The sequence below is a fragment of the Lonchura striata genome, chromosome 2, assembly GCF_046129695.1.
Source record: "Lonchura striata isolate bLonStr1 chromosome 2, bLonStr1.mat, whole genome shotgun sequence".
Classification (NCBI taxonomy): Eukaryota; Metazoa; Chordata; class Aves; order Passeriformes; family Estrildidae; genus Lonchura; species Lonchura striata.
Genome location: NC_134604.1, coordinates 32,238,879 through 32,264,236, shown reverse-complemented (window position 1 = coordinate 32,264,236; position 25,358 = coordinate 32,238,879). Strand labels below are relative to the sequence as shown.

Sequence of the window (25,358 nt, the reverse complement as noted above, 5' to 3'; positions counted from 1 at the left end):
CAGCAAACTGGGAAGGAAAAAGAATACAGTAGTCTTTGCCTGATCCAGACTATAGATATTTCTTATACATGAGCCTTTTGTTAAATGAAGTGATCACAAGCGAGAGGGCAGCATTAAGTTATAGAGTTATCTGTGTTGAGAAGCACCCAAACCTTTCAAGTTGCAACTCTGGAGTATTCTGAAGGCTAGAAATGTGAAAAATGAAAATGCTTCTTTGGAAAAAGGCTAAAGGGCTGATGAAATGTTGTAGAGCTGCTCCAGGTCTATGAAATATGGGGAGTGGATGGTGTTAAATCCCCCTCCCCCTGCCTTGCATACATAGATGGTTCATAACTTTTCATGAGTACCAGTCACATAGGGAATGTGAGCAGCAAAAATAGGAGGTGGGGAGTGTGTGGGTTATGTGTGGTGGGCACCATGGGCTTCTTAGCCTGTGGCTTGGTGTTCAAGTGAGGGACTTGGCTGTGGCTCCCCAACTGCTGCCTTTAATGTACTTTGGGAAAACCCACCTCCATGCTCTTTCATCCATGTTATCTAGCCACTGCTTGGCCAGTATGCACTCGTAACTCCCCGTACTCACCCTTCTCATCCTCAGAAGTCTTGCCTAGGCAGGGCCTGGCCAGATAGACCTGTGGTTTCCTTTAATGTCTTACACTCTGTCACATCTCAGCTACTATTTTCATTGCTTCTCAGCTAGCAAGGTCTGGCAACCTTGTTAAGCACATGACTGGTTGTTTGACTCCCACACACAGACTTTTCATCCAACACTTCCTACATGCAGTGATTAAGCTCAGAACTGACTGGAAGGTTCAGCCCTTATCAGAGAGGACAAGCAATGGAGACTCCCAGACTTCAGTGTTTTTTTACCCCAAAAGAAAAGACTTCAATTAATTTCCAGTCTGGGTACACTGATGGTTTGTTCTCCCTTGCTGGATGCTCTCATCAGGAGTTGCACAATACAAGGAAAAGTCTTGTTCATAACAAGAACGCGGGGGCCCTGAACCCACCCTTCCCCATGGAGATGTCACCACTACTGCACAGTGCAGAACAGCCTCCCACAAGCCACTTGATGCTTTTTAATTGGAGTATTTCACTTGGACATATGTTTTTTCATATTACATCGCTTGGTGTGTATACAAAGAGGCCAGCAGATGCTAATACATAAGACACACAGATACACACACACACAGAGTCCCAGTCCTGCCCAAAATTATGGGTGCATGGGATGGAAACAGAGCTGTAAGTGGAGGGATGAGGGTGGTGGCAGGAGAAAGATGACCCACAACAGCTGTAGAAAACACTGCTGTGATGCATCATCTGCTGAGTGTGCAGTGGGTGACAGGGATGGCTGGAGACTCAGAAAAAGCGGTGATGGTGTGGTGATGATAGGCGTGTGTCTAAGGACAGGTGGGATCCCTGGGACAGCTGGATCATGGCAGCTGGGGAAGGGAGAGAAATGTCAGAGATGGATGATGAGAAGGCAGCTGGGCTCCTAACGTAGCCTTGGTGTAACCATGCTCCCATCCCAGATGGGTAGGGGATGATGGAAGAAGGTGATCTCCTATCAGCCCTGTCTGGCTGGTGGATGTCGCCATGCAGCATCTCATTCGCTTTGATGGACCAACCAAAGTCATAAGTCATTGCTGCATCCCACTTGAATGTCACAGTCCTCAAGATCTGGTAGGCAGCGCTGCCAATTCTGCCTGGCACACCATACCTGAGCTCAGCTGAGCTTAACAGAGCAGCACGTGACACCACACAATATGGACTTCTACAAAAGCAGTCAAACCCAGCCCAGTGCACAGGACCAAGAGAGGCCTCAACATCTACTGAGATCCACTCAGTGCTGGTTACACCAACACCAGATCTTGGTGTACAATTGTCACCTCTCTTGATACTCCACACCCAGCCATGTCTTCCTTTAAAGGCTGGATTTTGGAAAGGCATCCCCCCAGGCTTCTTTCCCTGCATCCTTCCAGACACAATATAATTTCAGCCTCCTCTCTGCCAGCAGGTCCCATCTCTGCTCCAAAGTATGCTGGTCCACACTCTGTGGCATTGGGTGGCAGATGAGACAGCCGATCAAAGATGGAGAAAAGACCACCAAAATCAAGGGTCTGCCTTTGCTGTGAGTGGTTCAGGTCCAGCTAGGACTCATGAAGAGCTGCTTTACACAGAAACACACAAACAAATCACAATAAAATCACCAGCTGGTACAAACCTGATGGCCAAGTTAATGTTTGAATTACAGCCCAACACAGGCTCTTCAGTCTTCCAAAAACTTCAGTCTTCCAAGCATGGGGTGTTCAAAACCCCTATAACCATATTGAAGTTTGCAATAAAAGTTAAGGTTAATTTTTCTGAACACAGGGAGCAAAAGGAGATAATTAATTTCCCAAGCTTTGCTTCCAGCTGAACCCTTAGGTTGAGAAAGATATGGCTTACTCAGCCTCTGGCAGTCATAGCTCTTGGGGAATCTCTGGGCAAGGGATTGTTCTGCAGGTCAGCATCCAGATACCAGTACGAAATACAGGATTTTTTTTTCCTTTTTAATATTTTAAAAAATAAATAAAAGAAGAAATGAAACTTTAAAATTTGTTCTTTAAATATTTCCAGCATTGCACAGATAGGACTTTAGTACTCTAGCCTGTTCGATCAGTAGTTTGTTTATTCTGATTCCTAGTTAAAATGTGGTGCTCCCTGCTTACTTTTTCTTTCTGTACATCTTAAGAACACAGTGTATTCTTTTGTAATGACTTAAAAACAAGCCCTGCAGTGTTCACTGGACATCTTTCCAGCATGGGTCAGGGCTCCTTTATTCCTCTTCAAACCTGAAATTCCCAGAACTTCACCAAAATCTGTTAGCATCCTAACAGCTCTCATATTTAAGAAAAAAAAAACAAATGAAAACAAAGCAAGCCACACGCACACACACACTGACACACACACACACAAATCCTCTTCCAAGAGCCTTTGTGACCTCCTGCTGGAGTGTCTTTGCCTTGGTCACTCTCTGAGAGCAGTGGTGTCTCCTGGAAATCTTTGAGGTGTAGGATTGAGTTGGGATGCAGGGTGATGAAGGTGAGTAGAAGGTCATAGATAGTCATCTTCGCTGGAAGGGGAGGTGGGATTGGAGCCCTCAAGGTCAGAGTCCATTGAACTCCCTGATGGTGTTCGGCTCATCTTCCACATCTGGGAGGCAAAGGTTCTTGCCCAGCTGCATGGGTATCCCACAGCCCTCAGCTGGTGAATTAGCCCCATGACCACATGCCAGTGGCTTCTTGCAGTTCACTTGCTACCCTTTGCACTCCTCTGTTTGCTCATGGCTGTTAGCATCTGGCTGATGTATGAGGTCAAAAGATCATCCATCTTGTACCCCTGAGGAGGAAAGGGAAGATGTTACCAGCCTCTAGAGCACAACTTACAGTCTCTGGCTTGTGCCTCCTGAACACACTGGCTAGCAGTTCTTGCATTGCAAATTGTCAGGTACATTTGACTTGTTCCACCATTCTCCTTGAGTGAAGTGTCACCACCACAAGGAACACTGTCCAAACATTATTTGCAACATTGAGATGGAGGAACTCCCTGTCCCAGGATGCTGCTGAGGCTAAGGACAGAGGGAGCTTTGGATAGGACATAAATTTTCAAATGGCCAACAAAATACTAAATGCCTCAGATTAGTAACAATTAATCCAGATGGGATTTTTATGCTTTGGGTTTAAGACAGTCTAGAAGGAGGTTTATTGCTGTGATTGTTACTAGGGACAAGATGGGTAAATGTTATTTGCTAAAGGGCTCAAGAGTACCCCTTGAGCCCATGTCAACTTTAATGTGTTTTTCAGTCCAGTTACTGGGAGCAGTCCCTCATGCTCCTGACACAGCAACATGCCAAGTACCTTAGGTGTGCTTGTTCGTTGGACTATGGACCAAGTGAGAGCCCTATCCCTGATTCATTGAGCAGAGCCATGGGAAATTCAGAAGGAAAAAAAACTCTATCAGCAGCTCTTCTGAGAGACCACTTTCAGCCCAGAGAATCCCTGAGACACAATTTCCTGCTGAAGTCAGGATTTGATCTAATCTTTAACACTTCTTACCAGGGAGGTCTCACAGAGCAGCTTGCTTCCTCTCACCAAGTTGCCAATGGTTATGTGGAAATACGTGTTGCCACTGCTCCAGTTGGAGATCTTGGTGAAGGGGTGAGTGATGAGAATATCCTGGTGGGAACAAAAAACTGACACTCAACATGCAAGAAAGCCTCAACTTCCAAGGGGCTGTGGACACTTCTCATTGTCCCTGTTCACTTTCTATCACAGCAGGCCAAGGATGTCTACTGTGATGAGACTCATGGTAGTGAGATCAAGACTGCAGATCCTCCAGAGCTTGTGAAGGACTGCTACGCTAGAAAGACCATGCAGGTGGTGGAAGTAACTAGTAGGATCTCATTTACTCCAACTCCTGTCCTATCGCCTGTGAAAGGATTAAGGAAGGACTGTGTGCATCCTCCAGGTACAGGGCCCTAAGAGTTGATGCTCCCAATCCATATTTTGTTGAAGAAGTTTGTGCTGCCTCTGTGCAACTGTGAATTTCTACCTCCAGGAAGATTTTGTCTATCCAGCCTTTCTAACCTGGCTTAAAGAGAACTCACTAAGTACTGAACAATATGCTCCTTGGGATGTCTTCCATGAGGGCTTGGGGACTGGGCTCAGGAGCATCTGGTGAATACCCAAGTTTTGCTTACCTTGGTTTTGGGATCAATGAGGCTGACTCCATGCTTATTGATGGCAATTAGAAGGATTTCTGGATAATTTGGCTCTGTAGTTTGCTGTTGGAAAAGAGATGAACTGATTAGATGATGTGTCAAGCAAAATCAGACCCCTTCCTATTTCCTGTCTCTCTATCTTCTCTGGACAGCACTGGCTTCTGCTGTCCTTGATGGAACTGTACTGGCATGGTGGATGGTCTGGATTTAGTTTGTGATGGGTAGAGGCACATCCCTTGGAAAACCACAGGTTCCCCTTTGCTTTGGCAAAACAGAGAAGAGCTCTTGTGTGTTCAGCAGCAGAGCTGTGGGAACAGCCCCAAGGTCTGAGATATGCTGAAATTCTACAATACTCCTGTCTGTGTAAAGAGGCAGAGCAGCAATGAACAAGTGTATTTTCACTTTTCCAATTAAGAGTATTACATTTTTCCCTGTTTCATCAGGATTGTCCCAGTCTGGTTCAGAACTGGAATCCCTCTGTGGTACAGGTCTTCTGATCTTGGTTAAAAGCTGCCAGAGAACCCCCAGGGCAGGTACCTTCACTTCAAAGAATGCTGATCCAAATGTAGGCCACTTGAAGATAATCTTTAGAAAGGCAAGCTTGGCTTCTTCTCTTGTTTTTCCCGCATGTTTGTTGTAGTATGCCATGATGGACTGCAACAGAGAACACAACGGAGATGGAGGGTTTGCAGTACCTGGCACCAGGGCTGTTTGCATGGAAGGAGCATCAGTTCCACCATAATAGACTCATAGAAGATTTTGGTTGGAACGGACCTTTTAAAGGTCATTTAGTCCAACTCTCCTGTAGTGGCTAGGGCTGCCTTCCACTAGAACAGCTTGCTCTGGGTCTTGTCCAACCTGACCTTGATGTTTGGTTCTAGCCTCTGTTCCAATAACACTTCAAAAAAGTGCTCTTGTCACCAGAGCAGGACCTGGAACCAAGGCAGATCCCTTTTAGATAAGCTGAGCTGGTGACTCCAGTAAAGAGATAACAAACTGTGATTATCCAGTTTATGCAGCAGAAGAGACTGGGAGACCTTCAGCCCAGATATCCTGATATCAGACAGGAAACAGAAAGGACTATCAGACAATTTTTTTGACAGTGAGACACCCCTAATATTTTAAGGCTAGACCTGTTTGCACCTGTGCCACAGCTCTCCCTATGTAAAGCAGGAAGAATTACCCCTTTATTCAGTAGTCTGCATTAAATGACAGACCACCTCTTCATGAGACCATCTTTTAGCATGTTTCCATCTGGCTTTGTATCCACCAGTACAGCCACAGTCAGGACAAAGAAAACCCAAGGCAAGGCATCTTTATGTGAACATGCATGTACAATCTCTCCTCTTAGTGGTCCCAGGGAAGCTGAAGCTCTGGTAAGGCTTCAGAAGGACCAGGTGTCATTGATTTTGGCAGTCCAACTTAAACACTGAATGTCAGACAAGTCACCTGAGAGACTGGGCTTCCCCCAGCCAGGTCTAGTGTATGAATCACACTGCTAGTTTACCCTTTTCCAGTCATCTGGAGAGAGCTGCCGGATGAGGTCCTGAGGCACCAACTCCTTCAGGAGTTTTGGGATGCTGGGGAAATAGGACTTGTCATCCTCAAACTTGACCCGGTAGATGAGAGCTGCCAGCTGCAGGACCTCTTCCCGTGAGCACTTGTGGTAGCCACGCAGGTATTTTGGTAGCTCCTGCATGGAGGAAAGAACAACAGAAAGATAGAGAGGATGTCTGTGGTCCTTCACCCTTAGATGTTAAATGGAGTTGGTGGAGATATCCAGCCCCTGGCTAAGAGGCTGTTCCCTGGGAACATCTGGAGATGGCCAAGTCTTTGCAACCTACTCTTAATCCCTCCCAAGTCCCCACTGCTATTGAAGAGTCCCAGCGCACCTGGTAATAGTGGAAAATTGAGTCTGCCATTGAGTCTTTTCCAGGCATCGTGTTGGTCCACAGTTTTTTCATGAAGAACACTTGATAGGTGAGGGAAGGCACTATACCTGTGCAAATGAAGCAAATGTAACAGTGATGGTGTGAGTATCAGCTGGCAATCGGTGTCTGCATCCAGCAGTGCCCATGTGCAATCACAGCCTGCAGGGACAGGAGCATCCACAAGGCCAACTGGGCTCTGACTTTGCAGAACAAACCACAACATTGCCATGCAAGGCTTTAATACGGTGGGAAAAGTGTCTGGGTTCACTTGCACAACTGTACTTCATTGATAGTACCTGTGCCTAACACAGGACAGAGGAGGTGTACCGTTGAGGCACCTTTGTCTTGCAGCCACTGGTAAATTCAGCAGAGCTGCAGCCAGTTCCACTTTGGATGTGGTCAGTGAGGTGAGATGAATCCCACCACTGAAACCTTCCTGCAGGCACTTTCTGGAGAGATGCCCTACAGCAGGTGCTTCTCACAGGAACCAGGACTAGCCTTGGAGCAGAGGTTTTGCTGCTCCTGGATGGACCATCTCCCAGGTGATGTCCTCAGGGATCGTGCAGAGAGCACCACTCCCATCAGTGTGGCCCAACAGATCACAGAATCACTGAGGTTTGAAAAGACCTCTAAGATTGAGTTCAACCATTAACCTAATACTGCCAGGAGCATCACTAAACCATGTCCCTAAGCACCACACCTACATTTTTTTGAACACTAGAGGACAGTGATTCCACCACTTCCGTGAACAGCCTGTTCCAATGCTTGTGGCAGACTAAGTGGTCAATCTTGTCTGAAAGGGCTGGAGGGCTGTAGGAAGGCTCTGTGTGACCCATACTGGGAAAAAAAAAGTCATCATTACCATCTTTTGCTGGTCTTGCTTTCTTTATCCAGTCTGTCAGGTGTCTCACAAAGTCAAAGAAGAAATCTCCCTCAGGCACACTGATGACCTGGGGGATACAGCACATGGTCACGAAGGCTGTCATACAATAGGATAACAGAATATCCTGAGTTGGAAGGGACCCAGAAAGATTATCAAAGTCCATCTTCTGGCATAGGATATCTTTAAGAATCACACCATGTACCTGAGAGCATTGTACAAATACTCCTTGGATTCTGTCAGGCTTGGTGCCATGACCATCTCCCTGGGGAGCTTGGTCCAGTGCCAAACCACCCTTTGTGTGAAGAATCTTTTCCTAGTATCCAGCCTAAATGTCCTCTGACACAGCTTCATGCTATTCCCTTGAGTCCCACCACTGATCACCCAAAGAAGAGATCAGTGTCTTCCCCTCCTCTTCCCCTCATGAGGAAGTTGCACACTGCAATGAAGTCTCTCAGTCTCCTCCAGGCTGAACAAGGCAAGTGACCTCAGCTGCGCCTCACATGCCTTCCCCTCAATGACCTTCACCATTGTAGTAGCCCTCTCTAACAGCTTTATTTCCTTCTTATGTTGTGGTGCTCCACACAAGTGGCCAGACTCCACAGGCAGGGCTGGCCATTGCCCAGCCCATCTCCTGTAGCTGTTGCTCACTGATCTGTACTTCTACAAACTGCTGATGTGAGAAAGCCAATGCCAGCACCTTGCTTCAGGCTCTGTCTCTAATTTCACCCATTACTCCTTGTTTCACCACAACCCTTCCTTTCCCTTTCTGATGACTATCTCCATAGATTTCTCTCAGTTGCCAGAGGCAGCTCTAAGCTGCACATTTTTCTCACTTAGTCCTTTCTTAAAAACCCAACTCAGCAACAGGCTAGGAGAGCTTTGCCTGTGTGTGCTGTAAGTCCTTTGGGTCTTGCTTTGCGTCTGTCACTTTGGGGTGACACCTGTACATCAGGGCTGTGGAACCACAAACCTCACCTGTACCAGGTCAGATCTGACTTAGGAATGCCACACAGCTTGGAGAGGAATGCTTCTCACCACATGGCTCTGGCTCCACCAATGTGTACCTACTGGCAAGCGGGTTGTCCTGGGTACCTCAGGGCCACCTCAGCCTCTGAGTGGGTCACTCACCTTGTCGGAGATTTTGACGAAGAGGCTGAAGCCCTCAGAGGACTTCAGGAGCAGCCTGTTGGAGATGTTCTGGCAGAAGTCCTTGGCTTTCGTGCTGGATTCCACCTCAAATGCCTACAAAGAGAGGAAGATCATTACTGCTATCTAAGGGTTAATTTCCACTTTTTGCTGTCTGGGGAGTTCCAGGTGCACATGCACAGAGAAGTTTAGATGCCCACCACCAGTGAAATCAGTGACACTGTGGGCTGGGGCCCTGGGCATTGGAAGGGATGTCTGCAGAGGCTCTGTCATGCTACTGCTGTACCGTTGTGCTTTGTGATCCTGTATCTATATACTGTGCTGGCTTATCCAGAGCTCTCCAGGCAATGAAAGAGATTTTTCTCATCTAACAGTGAAGCATTGGAACTATTTGCTTGAGGGAAGAGGGGTGGGAAAGACAGAGTGAGAGACCTCCAGGCTGATTTATCCCAACTGTCTCTCCAGTGATGATGAGGAAGGCAGATGCCTGGCTTAGATCAGGTCTAAGCCAGATGCCTAGTTTCTAGATAGCTAATAGAGGGAAAACGATTCCTGTTTTATGGATGTCTACAGCATGGGATGTTTAAAGGTCTGTCCCATTTGTATGCACATCCCTATTCTGGTTTTGCCTTGTGAGCTGTGCTCAGCATTTACATTGCCTCAGTTTTTCTCTGCCCACTTAATGAGATTCAGCTCATAGCAGTTTAAGGAACTGAAGCTTCTGATCACCACATGCACAACTGAACCATCAAACGTTCAGTGCTGCTAATGCTCAGCACCACATCAGTGCAGATGCATGTTGTACTGGAATGATGCTACTCTGCCAGTCCACCTGGTGATTTCCATGGCCAAATGGATAACAGCAAACCCATCCAAGTGTAGAAGCCCTCAGTGCCTCCTTCTACTGGCTCTCACACAGATGCATGTGTATGAAGTAGTGTCATGCTCATTGCTGGTCATGTAGAAAAAAATACTCAAAGTGATGAGAAACCCCAAGACTTCTTTCAACTCTCCATTACAGATAAACAAGGGCACTCCCAGATGCTGCAGAGGAATCATCCTTTTTCTTCCACGGGTGTGGACTGTTTTACAAATAAAACCACTTGGAAATACAAAAATTCAGTGGTACCCAAGGGTATGAGGGAAGAGAGAGGTGTGAGCCTCATAGGAAGACTAATCAGTAGGTGAGACAGCAGTATCTGCAAGGACATGCCTATCTGCCCTGGCATCAATATGACTAGCAGCCTTACAAGCATGTAAGATGCTTAGTGAGAGAGCTTCCTGAGTGCAGGTATAATTTCTGTGTCATCTCAGATCAGAAGGGGTAATTTCAGTCACCTACTTGCCAGTCCTACAATAGTCTGCCCATTTCCCAGGGAGGGCCACCATGGTACCCCTCTGAGTATTGTTGGGTGGACAATATCTGTTGGTTTAGGCTCCAAATAACTGAGAGGCAAGGCCTGTGAGCTACTGTGAGGAAATGGATGAGCCCATCCAGTTTCCCTCTTTCTGCAGTCATGCTCTAAAGGCTCCAGTGAATACCAGCAAAGCACCCATATATTAAAAACCACACCTTGCAAAAAAAATCTGAGTTATGCTTTGGTCCAGAGGCTTTTGGAAAGGCTGAGCTTTTCTGAATCAGAACTAATATAAGCCTCTTCTGAGATTTTAACAAGAAAATTAACAACCATCCTGACAGAAAAGAATGTCCTTCTCTGCCATTTACCTCATCGGTGTCATCAGGGAAGTAAACCTTGTGGAAAATTTGGGTAGTTTTGTGTTGAATGGCTTCTACTTCTACCAGATGGGGTGGGTATTTTCTGGATCCATTCCTGCAAAACAGGAGGTGGCAAGTGTCACAGCATCATCGTAGCAAGAATCCTTTGTTTGAATATTCCGTTTTTAATGCATGTTCCTTTTGAGCAACTTCAGCTACTTTCTTAATATTAACATTATCTTTCCTCCAAGAAAGAAGAAAGTGACTTAAATGGACCTGGATGAAGTTGATTTATTTTTCTGCACTGCTTATCAGCAACCTAATGTCTCTTTCAATCAGTTTGGTGGAATAGAGAGAGAGGCTGTGAGCTTTCACTGTGCCCCTACTTACCAAAATATCTCCCATTTGTGTTTTTTCACACATATCTGGATGTTGTGGTATAAAATCAGTACTAGGAGGTCTTCCAGTGCCATACCTCAAGGCTTTCTGGAGTCTCTGGATGCAGTCTGCTGCCAAGGGGTGATGTTTCCGAGATTGCAGGAACCTCTGGACATGGGGCAGGAGGATGTTACTCGGAGGGAAAAGGCCGGTACACAACCACAATAGCTCCCAGCCTTTCTCTTCACTGTATCTGCACAAGAAGAGACCCAGGAAGAAAAAAAATTACTTGTGGCATGGACACTTCTGATCTGCTTTGCCCAACACATTCTAATGCATTTGGGTCAAGAGGAATGAACAACTCTTACTTGATGTGGTTGTCTGTGAGCTGCTTGAGGGTCTGGCAGTAGATTTCATCCTTTAGGGGTTCAGCTTTCAAGGCACCTTCAAATATTTGGTCTGTCAGCTCATTGACTGAGCGGGTCCTTTTGGATGGGTAGTCACCCATATATTTCAGCACAGGTGGGAGGTAGGAGTCAAGGATGAGCTAACTGGGATATCTTTTGAAGACCCCCTGTTGATAATGTTGCTAAAGACATCCTAACATAACTACAGAAGTGACTGCAAAGGAATATTCAGGCATCAAATGCTGTCTCCAAGGCCATGTGGACTGATTACGGCTGTGGCCACCCACAGCAGGTGCACTTGGCAGAGTCAGCTGAACCAAGACAGAACAGTGCTAGTGTGTGTGGATCAGCAGGACTCAATAACTGGTCCCCAAATCCTCACTGATTAAGAAGTAGACACACCTCAGATTTCAAGGATGCTTATGGTACAGATTTGTGGCACAGACCCATTTCCAAGCCTATGACATGGTGTCATAGCCCTTAAGAGGGACCACAAACCTTTCTTTGGGCTTTGTTTGGGGCCCAAAAGAGCCTGTTCAGCCCTTTGCCCTCAGACCTCGAGCCCAAGGGGACTCCCAAGTAGAGCAAGGATATCAATAAAGGCCATACAGGCTTCTTGGGACAGCTCCTCGCTGCCCAGGATCTTCTTCAGCAGTGGTTGTTTGATGGGCTCACGGGTGTAACACCACAGCTTGTCCTTTCCACGGCTCTTGGTGATCATGACCCGGCTAAGGGTGTGCTTTGGAGGTGGTCTGATGGCATATGCAAAGCAAGAGGTGGAGAGATTACAGGGATAATAGGAACAGCTTGTAGCCAATGTTTCACCTAGAATGGTTGCTCACAGCACCTGGCTAATAAACTCTTACATCAAAAGGGACATCACAATTTAGCAAGTATCCAGCTCCAGTTCTGCTCAAAGAGAACCACTTGTACTCTCCTGTGGCTCAGAAGAGTTTCTTATAGACCCTACCCCATTAATGATACCACAATCACCTCCCCTATCCCAAAAAGCTTCTAGCTGCAGGAAGGATGACAGCAATGAATGGTCAGGGCAGCCACACTGAAAGAATATCACCTAGCAGTATAAGCCTCACAAGGAAAAGACATCTCAGAGGATCTGATCTGCCTGTTTGGATTGCCAGCCCATCCAAACAGAAGTGGGAGCTTTGGTCAGCTGCATTCAGCAGTGGTGCACATTTACATTTTTGGAGCTGAGATGAAAATGCCTATATAGCCTAAGAACATTCTCCCACATAATATTAAATTTCAAATTGCTACACCTCTGCTGAGAAGAAATCCTTTATAAAACCTTGTCTGTGGAAAACCTGCAGCTCAAATACCACGACTTAAACCAGAAGCTGCAGTTGCACAAAATCACACAATGGGGTATTCAGAGTCTTTTCCACTAGCAAAACTTTCCTGATTCCCAAGCTACCTGCAGATGGACTCCTATAATTTTTAAGAATGGCTTAAAAAAATCACCTAAAATAATCATAGGAAAATTCCTCCAAGGTGTATGGCTTTACTCTTTCTTCACTGTCTGAAACTGCCATCTGAGAGGTTCTGATAACATCTTGTCGTTGGTCAGGGGTCATTGTGACTAGGGCCTGTGGGATGAAAAGCTCTCTGTTACCTTGTATATTTGAAGCAAAATATATCTGATGTATTCAAAGAGAGGAAGCAGATACAAAACAAGAACAGTGAAAATGAGAATAATCCATTAACTCCTGTTAACAGTCAGTTAGAACTGTGCAGTTGCCATTTCTCTGTGCCATTCTCAGTCACCAATGCAAGGAAAAACAAGTATTTCCATAGTGTGGATCACTTCCTAAGGAAGATAATGTTCTCTGGAACCTACAGCTCCACAAGTGAATGTAGCAGCTTTCTCCAACCACAAATATACCTTTAAGCAATCAGGCCAACTGGAAGGATTTTGCACAATACATGGATATTCCAAGTCACAAGTTTGTGGAGTCCTGAGTGCCAAGATCAGAAGAAAGGCTGAGATCACTTCTGCCTTGGACAACTTGTCACCTCTCTCATCCACTTTGTTTATTGCCTTACATTCAGGGAGACTTGGGCCAGATCTAAGCACTCCATGAAGGCTTTGACCTCCCTGGGCATTGTACCGAGTTGTGTAATTCCATAAGACTGCTTACCACGATCTCCAACGGAGGCATGGTGACGGTAGGCAAGACATAGACGGAATCAGTTGGGAAATCCCCTCTCTGCTTGGTCCGTTCATTGAACCCATTAGCCCACCCCGAGTTCATCACTTGTTCTCCTGTGTCCTGATCCAGAACTATCAGGTCTCCTTTAAGGAAGCTGAGGAACCCAGATTCTTCTCCCACTACAAAAAAAAAAAAAAAAAAAACAACCATTGGTTAGAACTGTTTTTTGTTCCCCAAATTCCTCATGAATATTAAATCTAACTCTATGTTTACTACTGAGCTGGGCTATTTACTTGCCTGGATTTGGGTTGTCTTGGAGAGCGACCACATACTTGGATCGTTTCCTTAGTCCTTCAAGGAAGGTCACCACCAGGTCCCGGATATCCTCTGCATTGTTGGAGGTGAAGGTGTATTCATCACCTTTAATGGTGGCCAGGGTGAAACTCTGCCCTTGCAGCTTTCCTCCTCTGGGATATATTTTTATAGGAGACATAAACATGAAACATAATGACATCCAGAGGCAAAGCCTGGCAAAAGACTGATCTGTGGTGAGATTGCCAGCCAAGTCTATTCCTCCTTACCTGCTGCTTGACACAGCTGTGATCTCTGGGAAAGAGAGCTCCAAGAGAACCTGCTCCTGTTCATCCACAAAGTACACCCCTGTCCAGTTGACAGCTACAATCACATCATTTTTAGGCAGGCTTGGCCCTGTGTTGAAGACAAGACATTCAATCAGCTCATGAAGGGTTTTGGATACAGAAAATGTTTCAAAGGAGAATGCAATGATCAAAAAGTTCTGTGTTTTTTTAAGGGAGATAAATAATGGCACATCCATAGCCTGAGCCATTGCTGATCGGGATACAACAAAAAATAACACCTCCAAAAATGACCAGCTAGATGGTCCCCTTCTTGTCTGGGGAATCCCCATCTCTCCTTCCTTTTGCTTTAGAGCATCTTGTGCTCTGGGGATGTGCTCTACTGACTCACCTGAGAATTTGAAGGCTTCATAAAACCGAGAAAACAGCAAAGGCCACTTAAAACGTGCAAAATCCACTACTTCTTCCTTGACCTTTTTTGGGTCTGCCCTCTTCTGAGTATAAATTCCCTACGGAAAAAGCAAATGTTCTAATTGAAGCTAGGGAGGTTTTATACAATGCTTGACACAATAAAGCCCTGACATTACCCAGAGACATGAACCACCTCTGTAATACAACTGGTAACACCACAATCTCATGTAACAGGAATGCCACCCCAGACAGAGTGTTTTGCATCTCACAGTAAATCTTTGTAGGATGTCTTCTGTCAGATCTTGCATAAAAACCAGTGGTAAAGCTGAATATGGTTAGCACAAGCCCTGCCCTTTCTCACAGTTTTAGCTTCAGGCCAGGCTAAGAGCTGAGCTATGGTGTCCGACACATTTAAAAGGCACATGAAGCTATTGAACCATGATGTGGTTCTTGACAGGTGATCTATTGTCCCCACCTTTTTATGTGCGGCTATAATGAATTGAGCCCATTTTTCCACTGTTTTTGAAGCTGTGATCTCTCTGTCTGGAATGTAGGATGGAATTAGATTTAGCAGCCTTTCCAGTACCATCTCTGACCCATAGTCCACGTAGTACTGCTGGGAAGCCAGTTCTGCCAGATCTTCCTCCTATGGGAGCCAAACAAACAAAGTGAATGCTGTCACCAAGTCATCACAACATCCATCCTCCACCACTCAAGGAGCCTGTTTTGGATGCTGGGTGTACTACAGAATTGTGTGGGTATGACTCTTTTTGGTAGAACTTCACCTTTTGCAGCTTTTTGCACATCTAAACTTCAGGACATTGACCATTAAAAGCAATGATTAAGCCTTAACATGTTCATTGTTAAGAGTGCTTATGCAGCACATGGAAGTGTCCAAGCCCAGCCAAGAGGATCTGATTGCTGTAGCTCCCGTTTTCCATGTGAATACCATAATTCCCAAGCTAATGGGTGTCCAGGGAGGAATATTTATCATACCCTTTGTTGTAACCTATTTCACCATCTCAAAGATACTTGTTGGACCAGAATGGGAGCTGCTGTCACATACCTTGTCACACCGGTACTCCCCAAACTTCACCCCTCGCACAATCTGTTGGTAGATGAGATTGGTGGCCACGTTGTCCTCACTGGGGTTGTGCCAGGGGGTGAAGATCTCCTTCCTGAAGAAGAGCCGCCACGGTGCATTGCGCTCCTGTGCTCCCTGCTCCTTGGCATACTGCTCGCACTGGGACACAGCATCCATCACGTGGTCATTGCCACTCCCCAGCGAGGACACCTAGGCAGGGCAGAGAGAAATGTGGCATTCACCTGACCAAATGCAGACCCTTTCAGGTAGACAGATCTATTTTTGAGTCACTCAGACTACCTTTATAATCAAAATAATCAAAACAATCAATGGTTCTATGTCATCTAGCCAGCCAAGTCCTGCAGCATGACTGGGTGAGCCATTTTGAGCTCCAGCTTCCCATTCAGACTGAAAGGAGAGCATCAACATGATTCAGCAAAGCCAATGGTCCCATTTTATACTATTGTTGATTCATACTGTGCTTTGAAATGCACAGTTTCAAAGTCATGGGCTTGGATCCAACCTAGCTAAGCATCAGAAAAACCCAGAATAAAAAAGCCTGTCCTGTTAGAAATTTACCTGTCTTCTCTCTTCTCACTGAGGTATGCCATGAAGCCCCCAAAGCACTATATCTCCTCAGACTTAGCATCCTATGCTGAATGTCTCCTCAAAAAAGATGAGGAAAGAGTATAAACCATTTGCTTCCCCACCTACAGGCAGAGGTGGCCACATCTGTAGATGAGAATATACTTCATCCTCTTACACAGCAGCTGTTGGAATACTTGAGTTTCATTGACTTGCAGCTATGGTCTGATCTGATGAAGGATGAAGCTTTACCCCTCTCATTTATGCTCGCCTTTATTTTAACAGAATTTCTGAGAAATATATATATTTTTAGGTCAAATAAAGCAGGTTAAATGCCAATGCAGGCATGGCAGCTTGGATTTTAACTCATTTTGGAAGCCTAATTACAACTGTTAGCATTCCAATTAAATTTAATTGGCTCTCTTGCATAAAAATCCAGGTAGGATGCTTTACTGAAAATTCATCTCTAATAAGCTCAACTAAGAGTAAGAGAATAGCATCACATAAGTATGTAGGAGGAAAGGAATTTCTGAAGGTTTCTGGTACACCACACTGGTCAGAACAGCTGAATCTTTGAATAGGCTTCTCTGTGCATTTTTCTGTTGCATTCTTAGTATCTCCAAGGAGAGAGATTTTCCTACAACCCAGCTGCAGAGTTTGACTACTCTTTTTGTGAAAATCATGCTGACACTTGCACTGTAGAAATAATCCCTCTGCCTTCTGGAAGATATATGACAGCAAGGAGAACCTCCCCCTTCTTTTCCAGAACTATTCTGGAACATAACTGAAGATATACCTTGTCAAAAAGTGCAATGTAGAGCGAAAAGCCAAATCGGTCCTTCAGGCTGATTTTGTCGGCCAAAGAATTACAGAGCTCTTTAGCAGTTGTTGCAGAGTCTGTCAACAGTGTCTTTGTTGTCCCATCCATAAATGTGACAGGCAGCATGATCGGTTTCTTGGATTTGGTCGCCTAAAGGATTAAAGTCAAACTTTATGTTACGTGTATTTCAATACTATTTACCTGCATACTCTTGCACCCCACTCTGGTAACTACTTACTAATTCCTGATCCCACTGACTGGCTGCTTTTCAATGCTACCACACCATACTTATCAACATAATGTACAGTCAGCCACAGGAAGCACTTGGAAGTCACAGATATTTTATTTAATACATTCAGTCATCAAGGTGCCTAATCCAGAACAGAAAAGGAGGCTTGGGAATGCTCATGGACACTAGAGCACAGCTGTATATGCTTGCAAACCAGTTTAGAAAATGAGCATTTTAACAGAAACTGCCTGTTCCAGCTATAATTATCACCAAATAAGTCCTAAGGACCACTCATAGGAAGCAGTTTGCCTGCAGCCATCTTCATCTGCAAGATAGTTTTCTGAACACACAGGGGCTTGCTCTGTGCCAGCTGGCCTCAATGCCAACAGTGCAAATTTAATTTACAAATACTGATGCAGCCAAAAGGACTGATCTTCAACACATTCTGCAGGAAATCCAGGATGTACAGGGAGTGCAGTATGTTAGAATTATCTGAAAAAATGTTGACAGAAATAGGCGTTTTGTTATCCTACAGTGATGTGGCTCTTGAAAGGCTTAAACCCGAAGGCCCAGTTCCCCGGGGAGGACACAGAAGGGCTCATACCTGCAGCTCCAGCCAGCTGGGTGGCTGTGTCCTTGTCCCATTGGCAAACGTCCGCCTCAGCCTCTCTTCACAATAGGGAGCATAACCTGGGGGGCCTCCGTTGATAAAGTTCCTTAAATACTGTTGGTAGCAGGGAACACATTGTATAGACCTTTGGCTTAAAAGGCCAAGCATTTGCAAAAAAGCATGTTTTATTGGAAAAAAGCCCTCTGTGACTAATGACAGCGATACCACTCAGGCTCAAATGTTCCTACATCACATCACTGGAAGCTGAGAGACACTAGGACAGTCTGCACCCCTGTGCATTTCTAGCCTCAGAGGAGATAAGATACCAGACTAGATAGACCTTTGATTGAAGCCAGAGCAGCAGATTTCTGTTCCTGCTACTGCTGTCAGGGATTTCGACCTTTGTATTTTAAAGATGTGCCATAAAATGATATTGAGTCTTGGCAAAAAGATGGGAGTAAGTAATGATTCAGGGGGATTGTAAGTGAATGCTACTCAGAACATTTAACTGAGAGCACAAAAGATCTTTCACAGTGACATTAAAGAGGTATCTCCTTAGTCAGATTTCAAATGGCATTTTGGCCTAAACCAGAATTTGAAGCACTTCAGTATATGTTAAAAATATAACCACATTATTGTAGAGAAAATTAAATCCAGTGATTTCCACAATATAAAAGATAACACTCTTAAAAATATTACATGAACATTTTGGCCAAAATGTTAGATAAGACTAATAAATCTGTAAACCAATTTTTTCTGAGAGACTTTGTAGAAAGATAGAGTACTCTGAGCAATAAGGCACAGCTATACCTTCACAAACACATACTGCTTTATAACACTGTTAGCTATAAATAACACAGCTAGAGAGACAGGTATCTCTGTCAGCCCTAACTTACAGAGACACTATGAAGTACCTACATAACATAGCCAGGTTATAGGGATGAGATCTGCTGCAAGTGATCATAAGTGGTCAATGCAATGTCAAAATGTAGTTTTAATTATGCTATTTCTAATAATGATCTATGCAATTACATATTTTTTCACATTCCTACTTCCTTGTGACTGAACCTTCCCACCTAGACCCACTGTTGGTTGCAAGAAAGGTGCAAAGAACAGGAGTGCTAATGTGCATTTGCCCATGATGCAATAAAGGTGTCTAATGGGATCCAAAGCATAATTTGAATATTTGGGAGCTGGAATACATATTGAAGACCTGCCTCATTATCAGTGAAAACCTCAAAGTGTTCAGTTCTACTTGATACATTTGAATGACAGAATCATAGAAGGAAATGGATGCCATCCAGAGGGACTTGGACATGCCTAAGAGTTGGGTCTCTGTGAACCCATGAAGTTCAACAAGGACAAGAGCAATTTCCTGCACCTGGGCTGGGGCAATCCCAAACAGAAAAGCAGGCTGGGCAGAGACTGGATTGAGACTAATCCTGGGGAGAAGGACTTGAGGGTATCCATGGACAAGCAGTTCAACATGACCCATCCGTGAGCACTCACAGTTCAGAAAGCCAAACATGTCCTGGGCTGCATAACTAGCAATGTGGGCAGCAGGGAGAGAGAGGGGATTCTGCACCCCTGCTCTGCCCTAACAAGATCCCATCCAGCCCCAGCACAAGAATGATGTTGAGCTGTTGGAGCAAGTCTAGAGGCTGCTAAGATGCTCAGAGGGCTGGAGCACCTCTGCTATAGAGACAGCTTGAGAGAGTTGGGGTTGCTCAGCCTGGAGAAGAGAAGGCTCCAGGGAGACTTTAGAGCACCTTCCAGAACTTAGAGGGGCTACAAGAGAGCTGGAGAGGGACTTTTGATAAGGGCATGGAATGACAGGACAAGGGAAAGTTGCTTTAAACTGAAAAAGAGCAGGTTTAGTTTGGGCATGAGGAAGAAATTATTTCCTGTGAGGGTTACCCAGAAGAATTGTCTCTGCCTCATCCCTGGCCAGGCTGAATGGAACTCTGAGCAATCTGGTCTAGTGGAAGGAATGCCCTCCTGCCAGCAGGATTGAACTAGATGACTTATAAAGATCCCTTCCAACCCAAATCATTCTATGCCTCTTTGATTCTATGATCCAATGCTTGTATGATTCTGAGTCTCCAGAACTACTTATAAATTATTTCTGACAAGTGCTTCACTATCTTAAAGTAATCTTCTATTATTAAAGATTTAAACTAACACAGCTTCCTGTGCCATACTTCTCAGATCTCATTTCCACGTGTAATTTAATTTTCTGTGACTTTGCCAGTGATTTATCTTCTTTATTAGGTTTCACACTGACAAGGCCTGGGGATGATGGAGGCATTTTTATTCTTGGCTTCAGCTCTTTCAGTGCTGAACACCCAGTACCTAATCTGGTATCTATGGAAATTAATGGAACATCTTTATTTCCAGTCAGGCACTGGAACAAATTGTCCAGGGAAGTGGTGGACTCACCATCCCTGGAAGTGTTAAAAAAAAATGCAGATATGGCACCTGTGGATGTGCTTTAGTGGTAGGCTTGGCAGTGGTTGGACTTGATCTTAGATATATTTTCCAAGCCAAACAATTCCACAACTCTATAAGTCATTTGGAAAGCAGAGTGCTCAAATCTAGGCAAAAGAGCTTTGCCCAGAAAATAGAAAATCCTTAAGAACAACCTGATTTTCAAAACTGTCAGCCTCTTGGCACCTCCCACTGACTTCAGTCCTGCTGATCCACAGTGCTGCTCAAGATGGGTTGCATATCATCTCATGTGGCTGTTTGCAGTTGGATGTTTTCAATATGACATATGATGGGGAACATAGCATCATTCACAGAGCAAATGTACTTCCACGTAAATGAAATCCTTCTCTTTCTAACTATAAATATATATTTGTATAACTGGCTGTGCTCTATTCCTTGCCAGTTTTGGTAGAGTAGGTGCCTGAGGTCATACTGTCAAAGCCAGTAAATGCTGAATGTACAGACCTTTGCATATAAGAAACAGAGGAGAAATGTGGGCTATTCTGGTTGTGTAAATTCCACTTGCAGCCTCCCACAAACAAATTTCCTACCAGAAGTCACTTAATCACATCTTCACACATCGACATGCAGGAGACATCATGTAATTTGGTTGTCTACATTACCTTTGGAGTCACACTCAGGAGTGACTCATCTGATTGACACTAGACACTGAACTTGGGATCATGAACAATTTCCTTAGGAACTCTGTCATCCTCATTTCTGGCAAAGACTGGGATTCCCTCTACTGTGAAACCCAAGAGAAAAGCTCATCCCATGAATGGAAAAGAAAATGTATTAGTAGATAATTCATTAGACAAATGTCATATACAATGTACCTTCACAAACTTCTCAGAAGGAGCAAAACATCCCACACAAAGGGACATCAGTATCCAACCCCTAGCATGGCTGCTTTTGGATGGGTTCTGAGTCAACTGCTTGCAGATTTGACAGTAGATTTCATCCCTACAACAGGAATCAATAAAAATAATTTGAAATTAAACAATAAAAAAGAGGAATTATTTAACATTAATTTCTATTAATAAACATAAACACATAAATTGGTTAAACCAGAGATGTGCAAGTGGCCTTCATTTGACACTTTCCAATTTTTGAATGCTTCATTTAGCAGCTGAAATGAGTTTGAGTTTTTCATTAGCAGACCACTAAAAATATTCCCACAAACAAAAGAGATACAATAGTCAAATGGAAAACAGAGTAGTGAGGAACAAGAGCAAGCATTTAAAAGAACAATCCAGTGTCATTAGGAGTTTCAGAAATGTTTGAATCTCTTTGCATGGTTTTTCTACTGAGCCTGATATGGACAGTAAGGAACATGATCCAGTCCAGCCTGCATTACACAACATAACCATACAAATTATGAAACAAGAGCTTTGTAAAGCTGCAGACAATATCAAACTTTGTTGAATAGCTCAAGAAAAGTTCAAGGAAGAAGGAATGGAAAGAATGGCATGTTCATGACTTTGTTTTGAGTTCTAACCTTAAGGCTGGCCTGAGGATGCCATTACCAATAATGAAATGGAGCTTCTCCAGGTTGGAAGTGGGTCTGTCTTCGAGCATGCTATTACCCTGCAGCGTAGACTCACCATCATGAAGTCTCTTCGTCACCTGCCAACCAAACATATTGGTCTCTTTCAGGACAGCCAGTTATTGTGTCCCCCCCCACCCCCATCCCAAGTGTGTGGTGCTCCCCAAAGAGGACTCCTCCACCAGCCAGGAGGGCTCTCAGAAGTTCTTCCATCTAAGATTTTAACAGCAATGGGAGGGTTTGACTGTGCTGGCTTTAATCATGTATGGGTGAAATTAAAAATGGTCCTGTCTAGTCACACTTCCACCTGCTTGGTCCTTTCCCAGGGTTTCTTACAATGAGACCCCCTTGCATCCCAGCTCTGAGCTGGTCCTGCTGCTAGGAGAGGGCCACCAAAGGTCTTTGGAATAAACCATCTAATTGCCAAGAAGGACCTGTCCCTTTAATCTAATCATATTAAAATAATCATCAGTGCTTTCACTGGCAAAATGGACCCATTCCCCATGCTAATGATGCAGCTGAAACTGCATAAGCATGGTGCTGTTTGTAAAAACAAGGATGGCATTGGTCTGCCTCACAGCTCACTGTCTCACTAGTCAACCTCATCTCCATTTAGAGAGATGGACATTTCTAGTGCACCTTCAGAGTCAGTTAGGGTGAGCTGGATTGGGCCCTGTTTCTCCCTGCTGACCCCTAAGGGAATATCTCACAGAGCAATCTTCATGCTCTCAAGCAGCTGTAGCCAGGTAAGACGGTGCCTGCTCTCAAAATGGGTAGTCTACCAATTGTTTCCATGACCCCCACCTGAAAGTTTTATCATTCCTCACTCTTTTGAAATGGCATTTCTCAAAAGCTCTCAGCTTGGGGTAACTGTTCCCATGGGGAGTTTTGTCCCTGGCACTGGAGTGGAGCAGAGGACGGGCGAGTGCTGTTGGAGACCCCACCTCTGCTATCTACGGGCAGGAAACTAAAAGCAGGGATAACAACCAGACCATCACAGAGTGATGAGAGGTGAGCAGCAGGATGGAGGGCTGTGAAAGAGGGGAGGGAAGGTGCTGGATGGATGGAGAACAGGAGCCGAGGGGAGGCCGGTGCGAGGTGCAGAATGACTCAAGGAGACACGGGAAGCCAACCTTTCCCCTTAAACACTCCTTAAATCTTTCAGGCAGAGAGACAGGTAGCGCCAAACCCAGAGGAGGGCTGGTTCTATGTTGTCTAGGGAAAAGCAGAAGAGAGTCAGAGAGGGCTGCAGACAATCCAACGGCACTTGTGCTGCCAGGCGGCCAAGCGTCTCCCCTCACCTCCTCCGTCAGTTTGGATTTCTTCTTGAGTGTTAAGGAGACCAGTTTGTGCCGCACACTGTTTTTCTTGTGCCCATCAACATGAGTACTCTGCAAAGCAAGAGGAGTGGATGCAAAGTGGTGACATGCAAGTCCTGAACAAGTGCTCTCTCTGCCTCCCTTGGGCTCCTGCAAAAGGTCATTAATCCTGAGCAGAGAGTGAGATGTTTTAGAGGCTGGTGGGAACCAGAAGGCTGAACCCATATTCATGTGTCCCTTGATAACCCAGGGCTGGCTCTGAATTTTGTAGACACTCTCAAATCAGTAAGTGTCCCTCAGATCAAAATTATATATTGGGAACATATGAAAGAACTTATGTTGAATACATGGCTGATTTGTGCTGAACCCATGTACACCCAGTTCTGCTGTATGACAGTGGAAACGAGATGAGCCAGACCACTCTCTGACACAAGCCATTTGCACAGCAGGTTTTCAGCTGGAAGTCATCTAGTCAGGGATTCATGGACAGGTAGTTACCCACTGTGGTTTCATAACTTTTAACCAGCCCTGTGCTCTGTCAGGTTTCCGAGAAGGACACTTTTGATGTGGGACAGCTCCAGGCACTGACTATATATCATCAAATTACTTGCTGGCTTTCTACTTTTATAGCAAACTTTTGGACTCAGTTAACCTCTACCCATTTAAACAGCTTTGAAAAGATCATGGTTTCACACCCAAACAACACTTTGAGTGCTGCAGCTGGGATGGTTTATATCCATTATAAACATGAGCTGGTGCTGTAAACCTGGATTTGCATATCATTTTACTTAGGCATATTTTTGTACTGTGAAGAGATGATGCAAACAGAGAGAAAAAGAACAGCTTAAATTTCCTTCTCTTCTGTACTACCTGATATTCCGTTTGACCGAAATATGCCTTTTTGTGATAAACAAGCAAGAAATTACGGGTAGAAGGAATGAAAGGTGATTCTTGGTATATATTTTCACAGAATTATGATCCTGAGGCTACTCTCATCAGGTTATTCACTAGAAGTGCTGAATGGTATCGTTATTTTAAGATCAAGATTTGTTAATTTACCTCTGCAAATACTATAGAGATTTGTCAAGAAAACTTATTGAAAATTGAACAGTGGCATCCAGAAGATGCCAATAGCAGATTATAGCTTATCCTATTGAATAAAGCAATTGCCAAAGATGAAAATGCATCAGCACTGTGGACATTGATTTATCCAGAATAATGTTTTGTCTGGGAAGGATACTAAGATGAAGTCCTCCAGTGGCACATCCAGAAGGCACTCAGGATGCAATAGGGATTTGGTTTTTAAAATTTTTTTATTTCTACAGCTTAATCTCCTGGTAACTAATTACTTCCTGCTCCAAGATTAAGGGCACATTTTTAATTTAGTCTCTTCTGACTCGGGGCAGATCAAAAGGAAATCGCCAAATAAGAAACAGAGGACATTACATTCCCCTCCACTGTACTTTAGCCCTGCAGGGTGGAGGAGAGAGATCAAAGTCTCATGAGAGATACCAGGGAACTTCCTTCACTGGGGAACATTCAGCTGGCAGACATTCAGTTCTCCCTGTGAGGAAGGGACAGGATCACAGGCAGTTCTGCCTTCATAGCATAAGTGCAAATACAATCAACAAACTGATTGCCTGGAGCAAACCCCACAAGTTGTTTCTTTCCAACACCCTTCAATATCCAACACCTAATAATAACAACCTATCTTTTACACCCACAGCAGTTACCTCTCCTTCTCCCTGCAGAGCCTGTAGTTCTTTCTTATAGGTCTTTTTCCCAAGAGTCTCATAGATTTTTGTCATTACTGGTATCTTCTCACCACCATCACTCATGGCTGTGTGGTATTTCGGCTCAGGGAGGTCTCCCATGAAACGCAGGATAGTGATCCATACAGCAAGTGCCGCCTATTTGAAAGGAAAATTACAGCCCGTTAGCTCACACCACGGCAGTGGAGGGGGTGGTCAAGCCATGCTGAATCCACCCTGTGGATCCCCACTGTGATCTCTCTACATTTGCAGGAATTAAAATACTTCCCTGTGCCATATGTAACAGTTTTGCCTGCAGCACACATCTTCTCTGAATGCTGGGCAGGCTGCTGGCTGGGTCCACACATTCAGGCTCTGTGTTTGTGCCACCATAAATGTGTTTGTGAGCCCTACAAGAGCTTTGCTGCTTGACAGGAGATGCCAACCTTACCAAGGGGCAGGGACTGGCAGCTCCTAACCCACTGCAGAGGGGAAGAAGAACCACAGTGCAGGCAAGCTCATGGATGA

General features: G+C 44.7%; 1 protein-coding gene across 1 annotated transcript in view; it reads right to left on the bottom strand.

The window, feature by feature from the left end:
- Positions 1–1,268: 1,268 nt before the first annotated feature.
- The window catches only part of MYO7A (myosin VIIA), a 58,486-nt gene continuing 34,396 nt past the window's right edge, over positions 1,269–25,358 (bottom strand). Inside the window, exons 25-49 of the mRNA XM_077781289.1 lie at positions 24,813–24,989; positions 23,062–23,151; positions 21,713–21,840; positions 21,051–21,177; positions 17,722–17,841; positions 16,865–17,038; positions 15,466–15,693; positions 14,875–15,045; positions 14,380–14,497; positions 13,974–14,100; positions 13,690–13,859; positions 13,381–13,571; positions 12,704–12,828; positions 11,816–11,973; positions 11,183–11,336; positions 10,912–11,067; positions 10,446–10,551; positions 8,702–8,815; positions 7,553–7,640; positions 6,652–6,758; positions 6,267–6,452; positions 5,297–5,413; positions 4,739–4,822; positions 4,095–4,214; positions 1,269–3,378 (exon numbers count right to left, since the gene is read on the bottom strand). Of these exons, the coding sequence (XP_077637415.1) occupies positions 3,289–3,378; positions 4,095–4,214; positions 4,739–4,822; positions 5,297–5,413; positions 6,267–6,452; positions 6,652–6,758; positions 7,553–7,640; positions 8,702–8,815; positions 10,446–10,551; positions 10,912–11,067; positions 11,183–11,336; positions 11,816–11,973; positions 12,704–12,828; positions 13,381–13,571; positions 13,690–13,859; positions 13,974–14,100; positions 14,380–14,497; positions 14,875–15,045; positions 15,466–15,693; positions 16,865–17,038; positions 17,722–17,841; positions 21,051–21,177; positions 21,713–21,840; positions 23,062–23,151; positions 24,813–24,989 (3,426 nt within the window). The 3' untranslated portion in view covers positions 1,269–3,288. The remainder of the gene's footprint in view (positions 3,379–4,094; positions 4,215–4,738; positions 4,823–5,296; positions 5,414–6,266; positions 6,453–6,651; positions 6,759–7,552; positions 7,641–8,701; positions 8,816–10,445; positions 10,552–10,911; positions 11,068–11,182; positions 11,337–11,815; positions 11,974–12,703; positions 12,829–13,380; positions 13,572–13,689; positions 13,860–13,973; positions 14,101–14,379; positions 14,498–14,874; positions 15,046–15,465; positions 15,694–16,864; positions 17,039–17,721; positions 17,842–21,050; positions 21,178–21,712; positions 21,841–23,061; positions 23,152–24,812; positions 24,990–25,358) is intronic.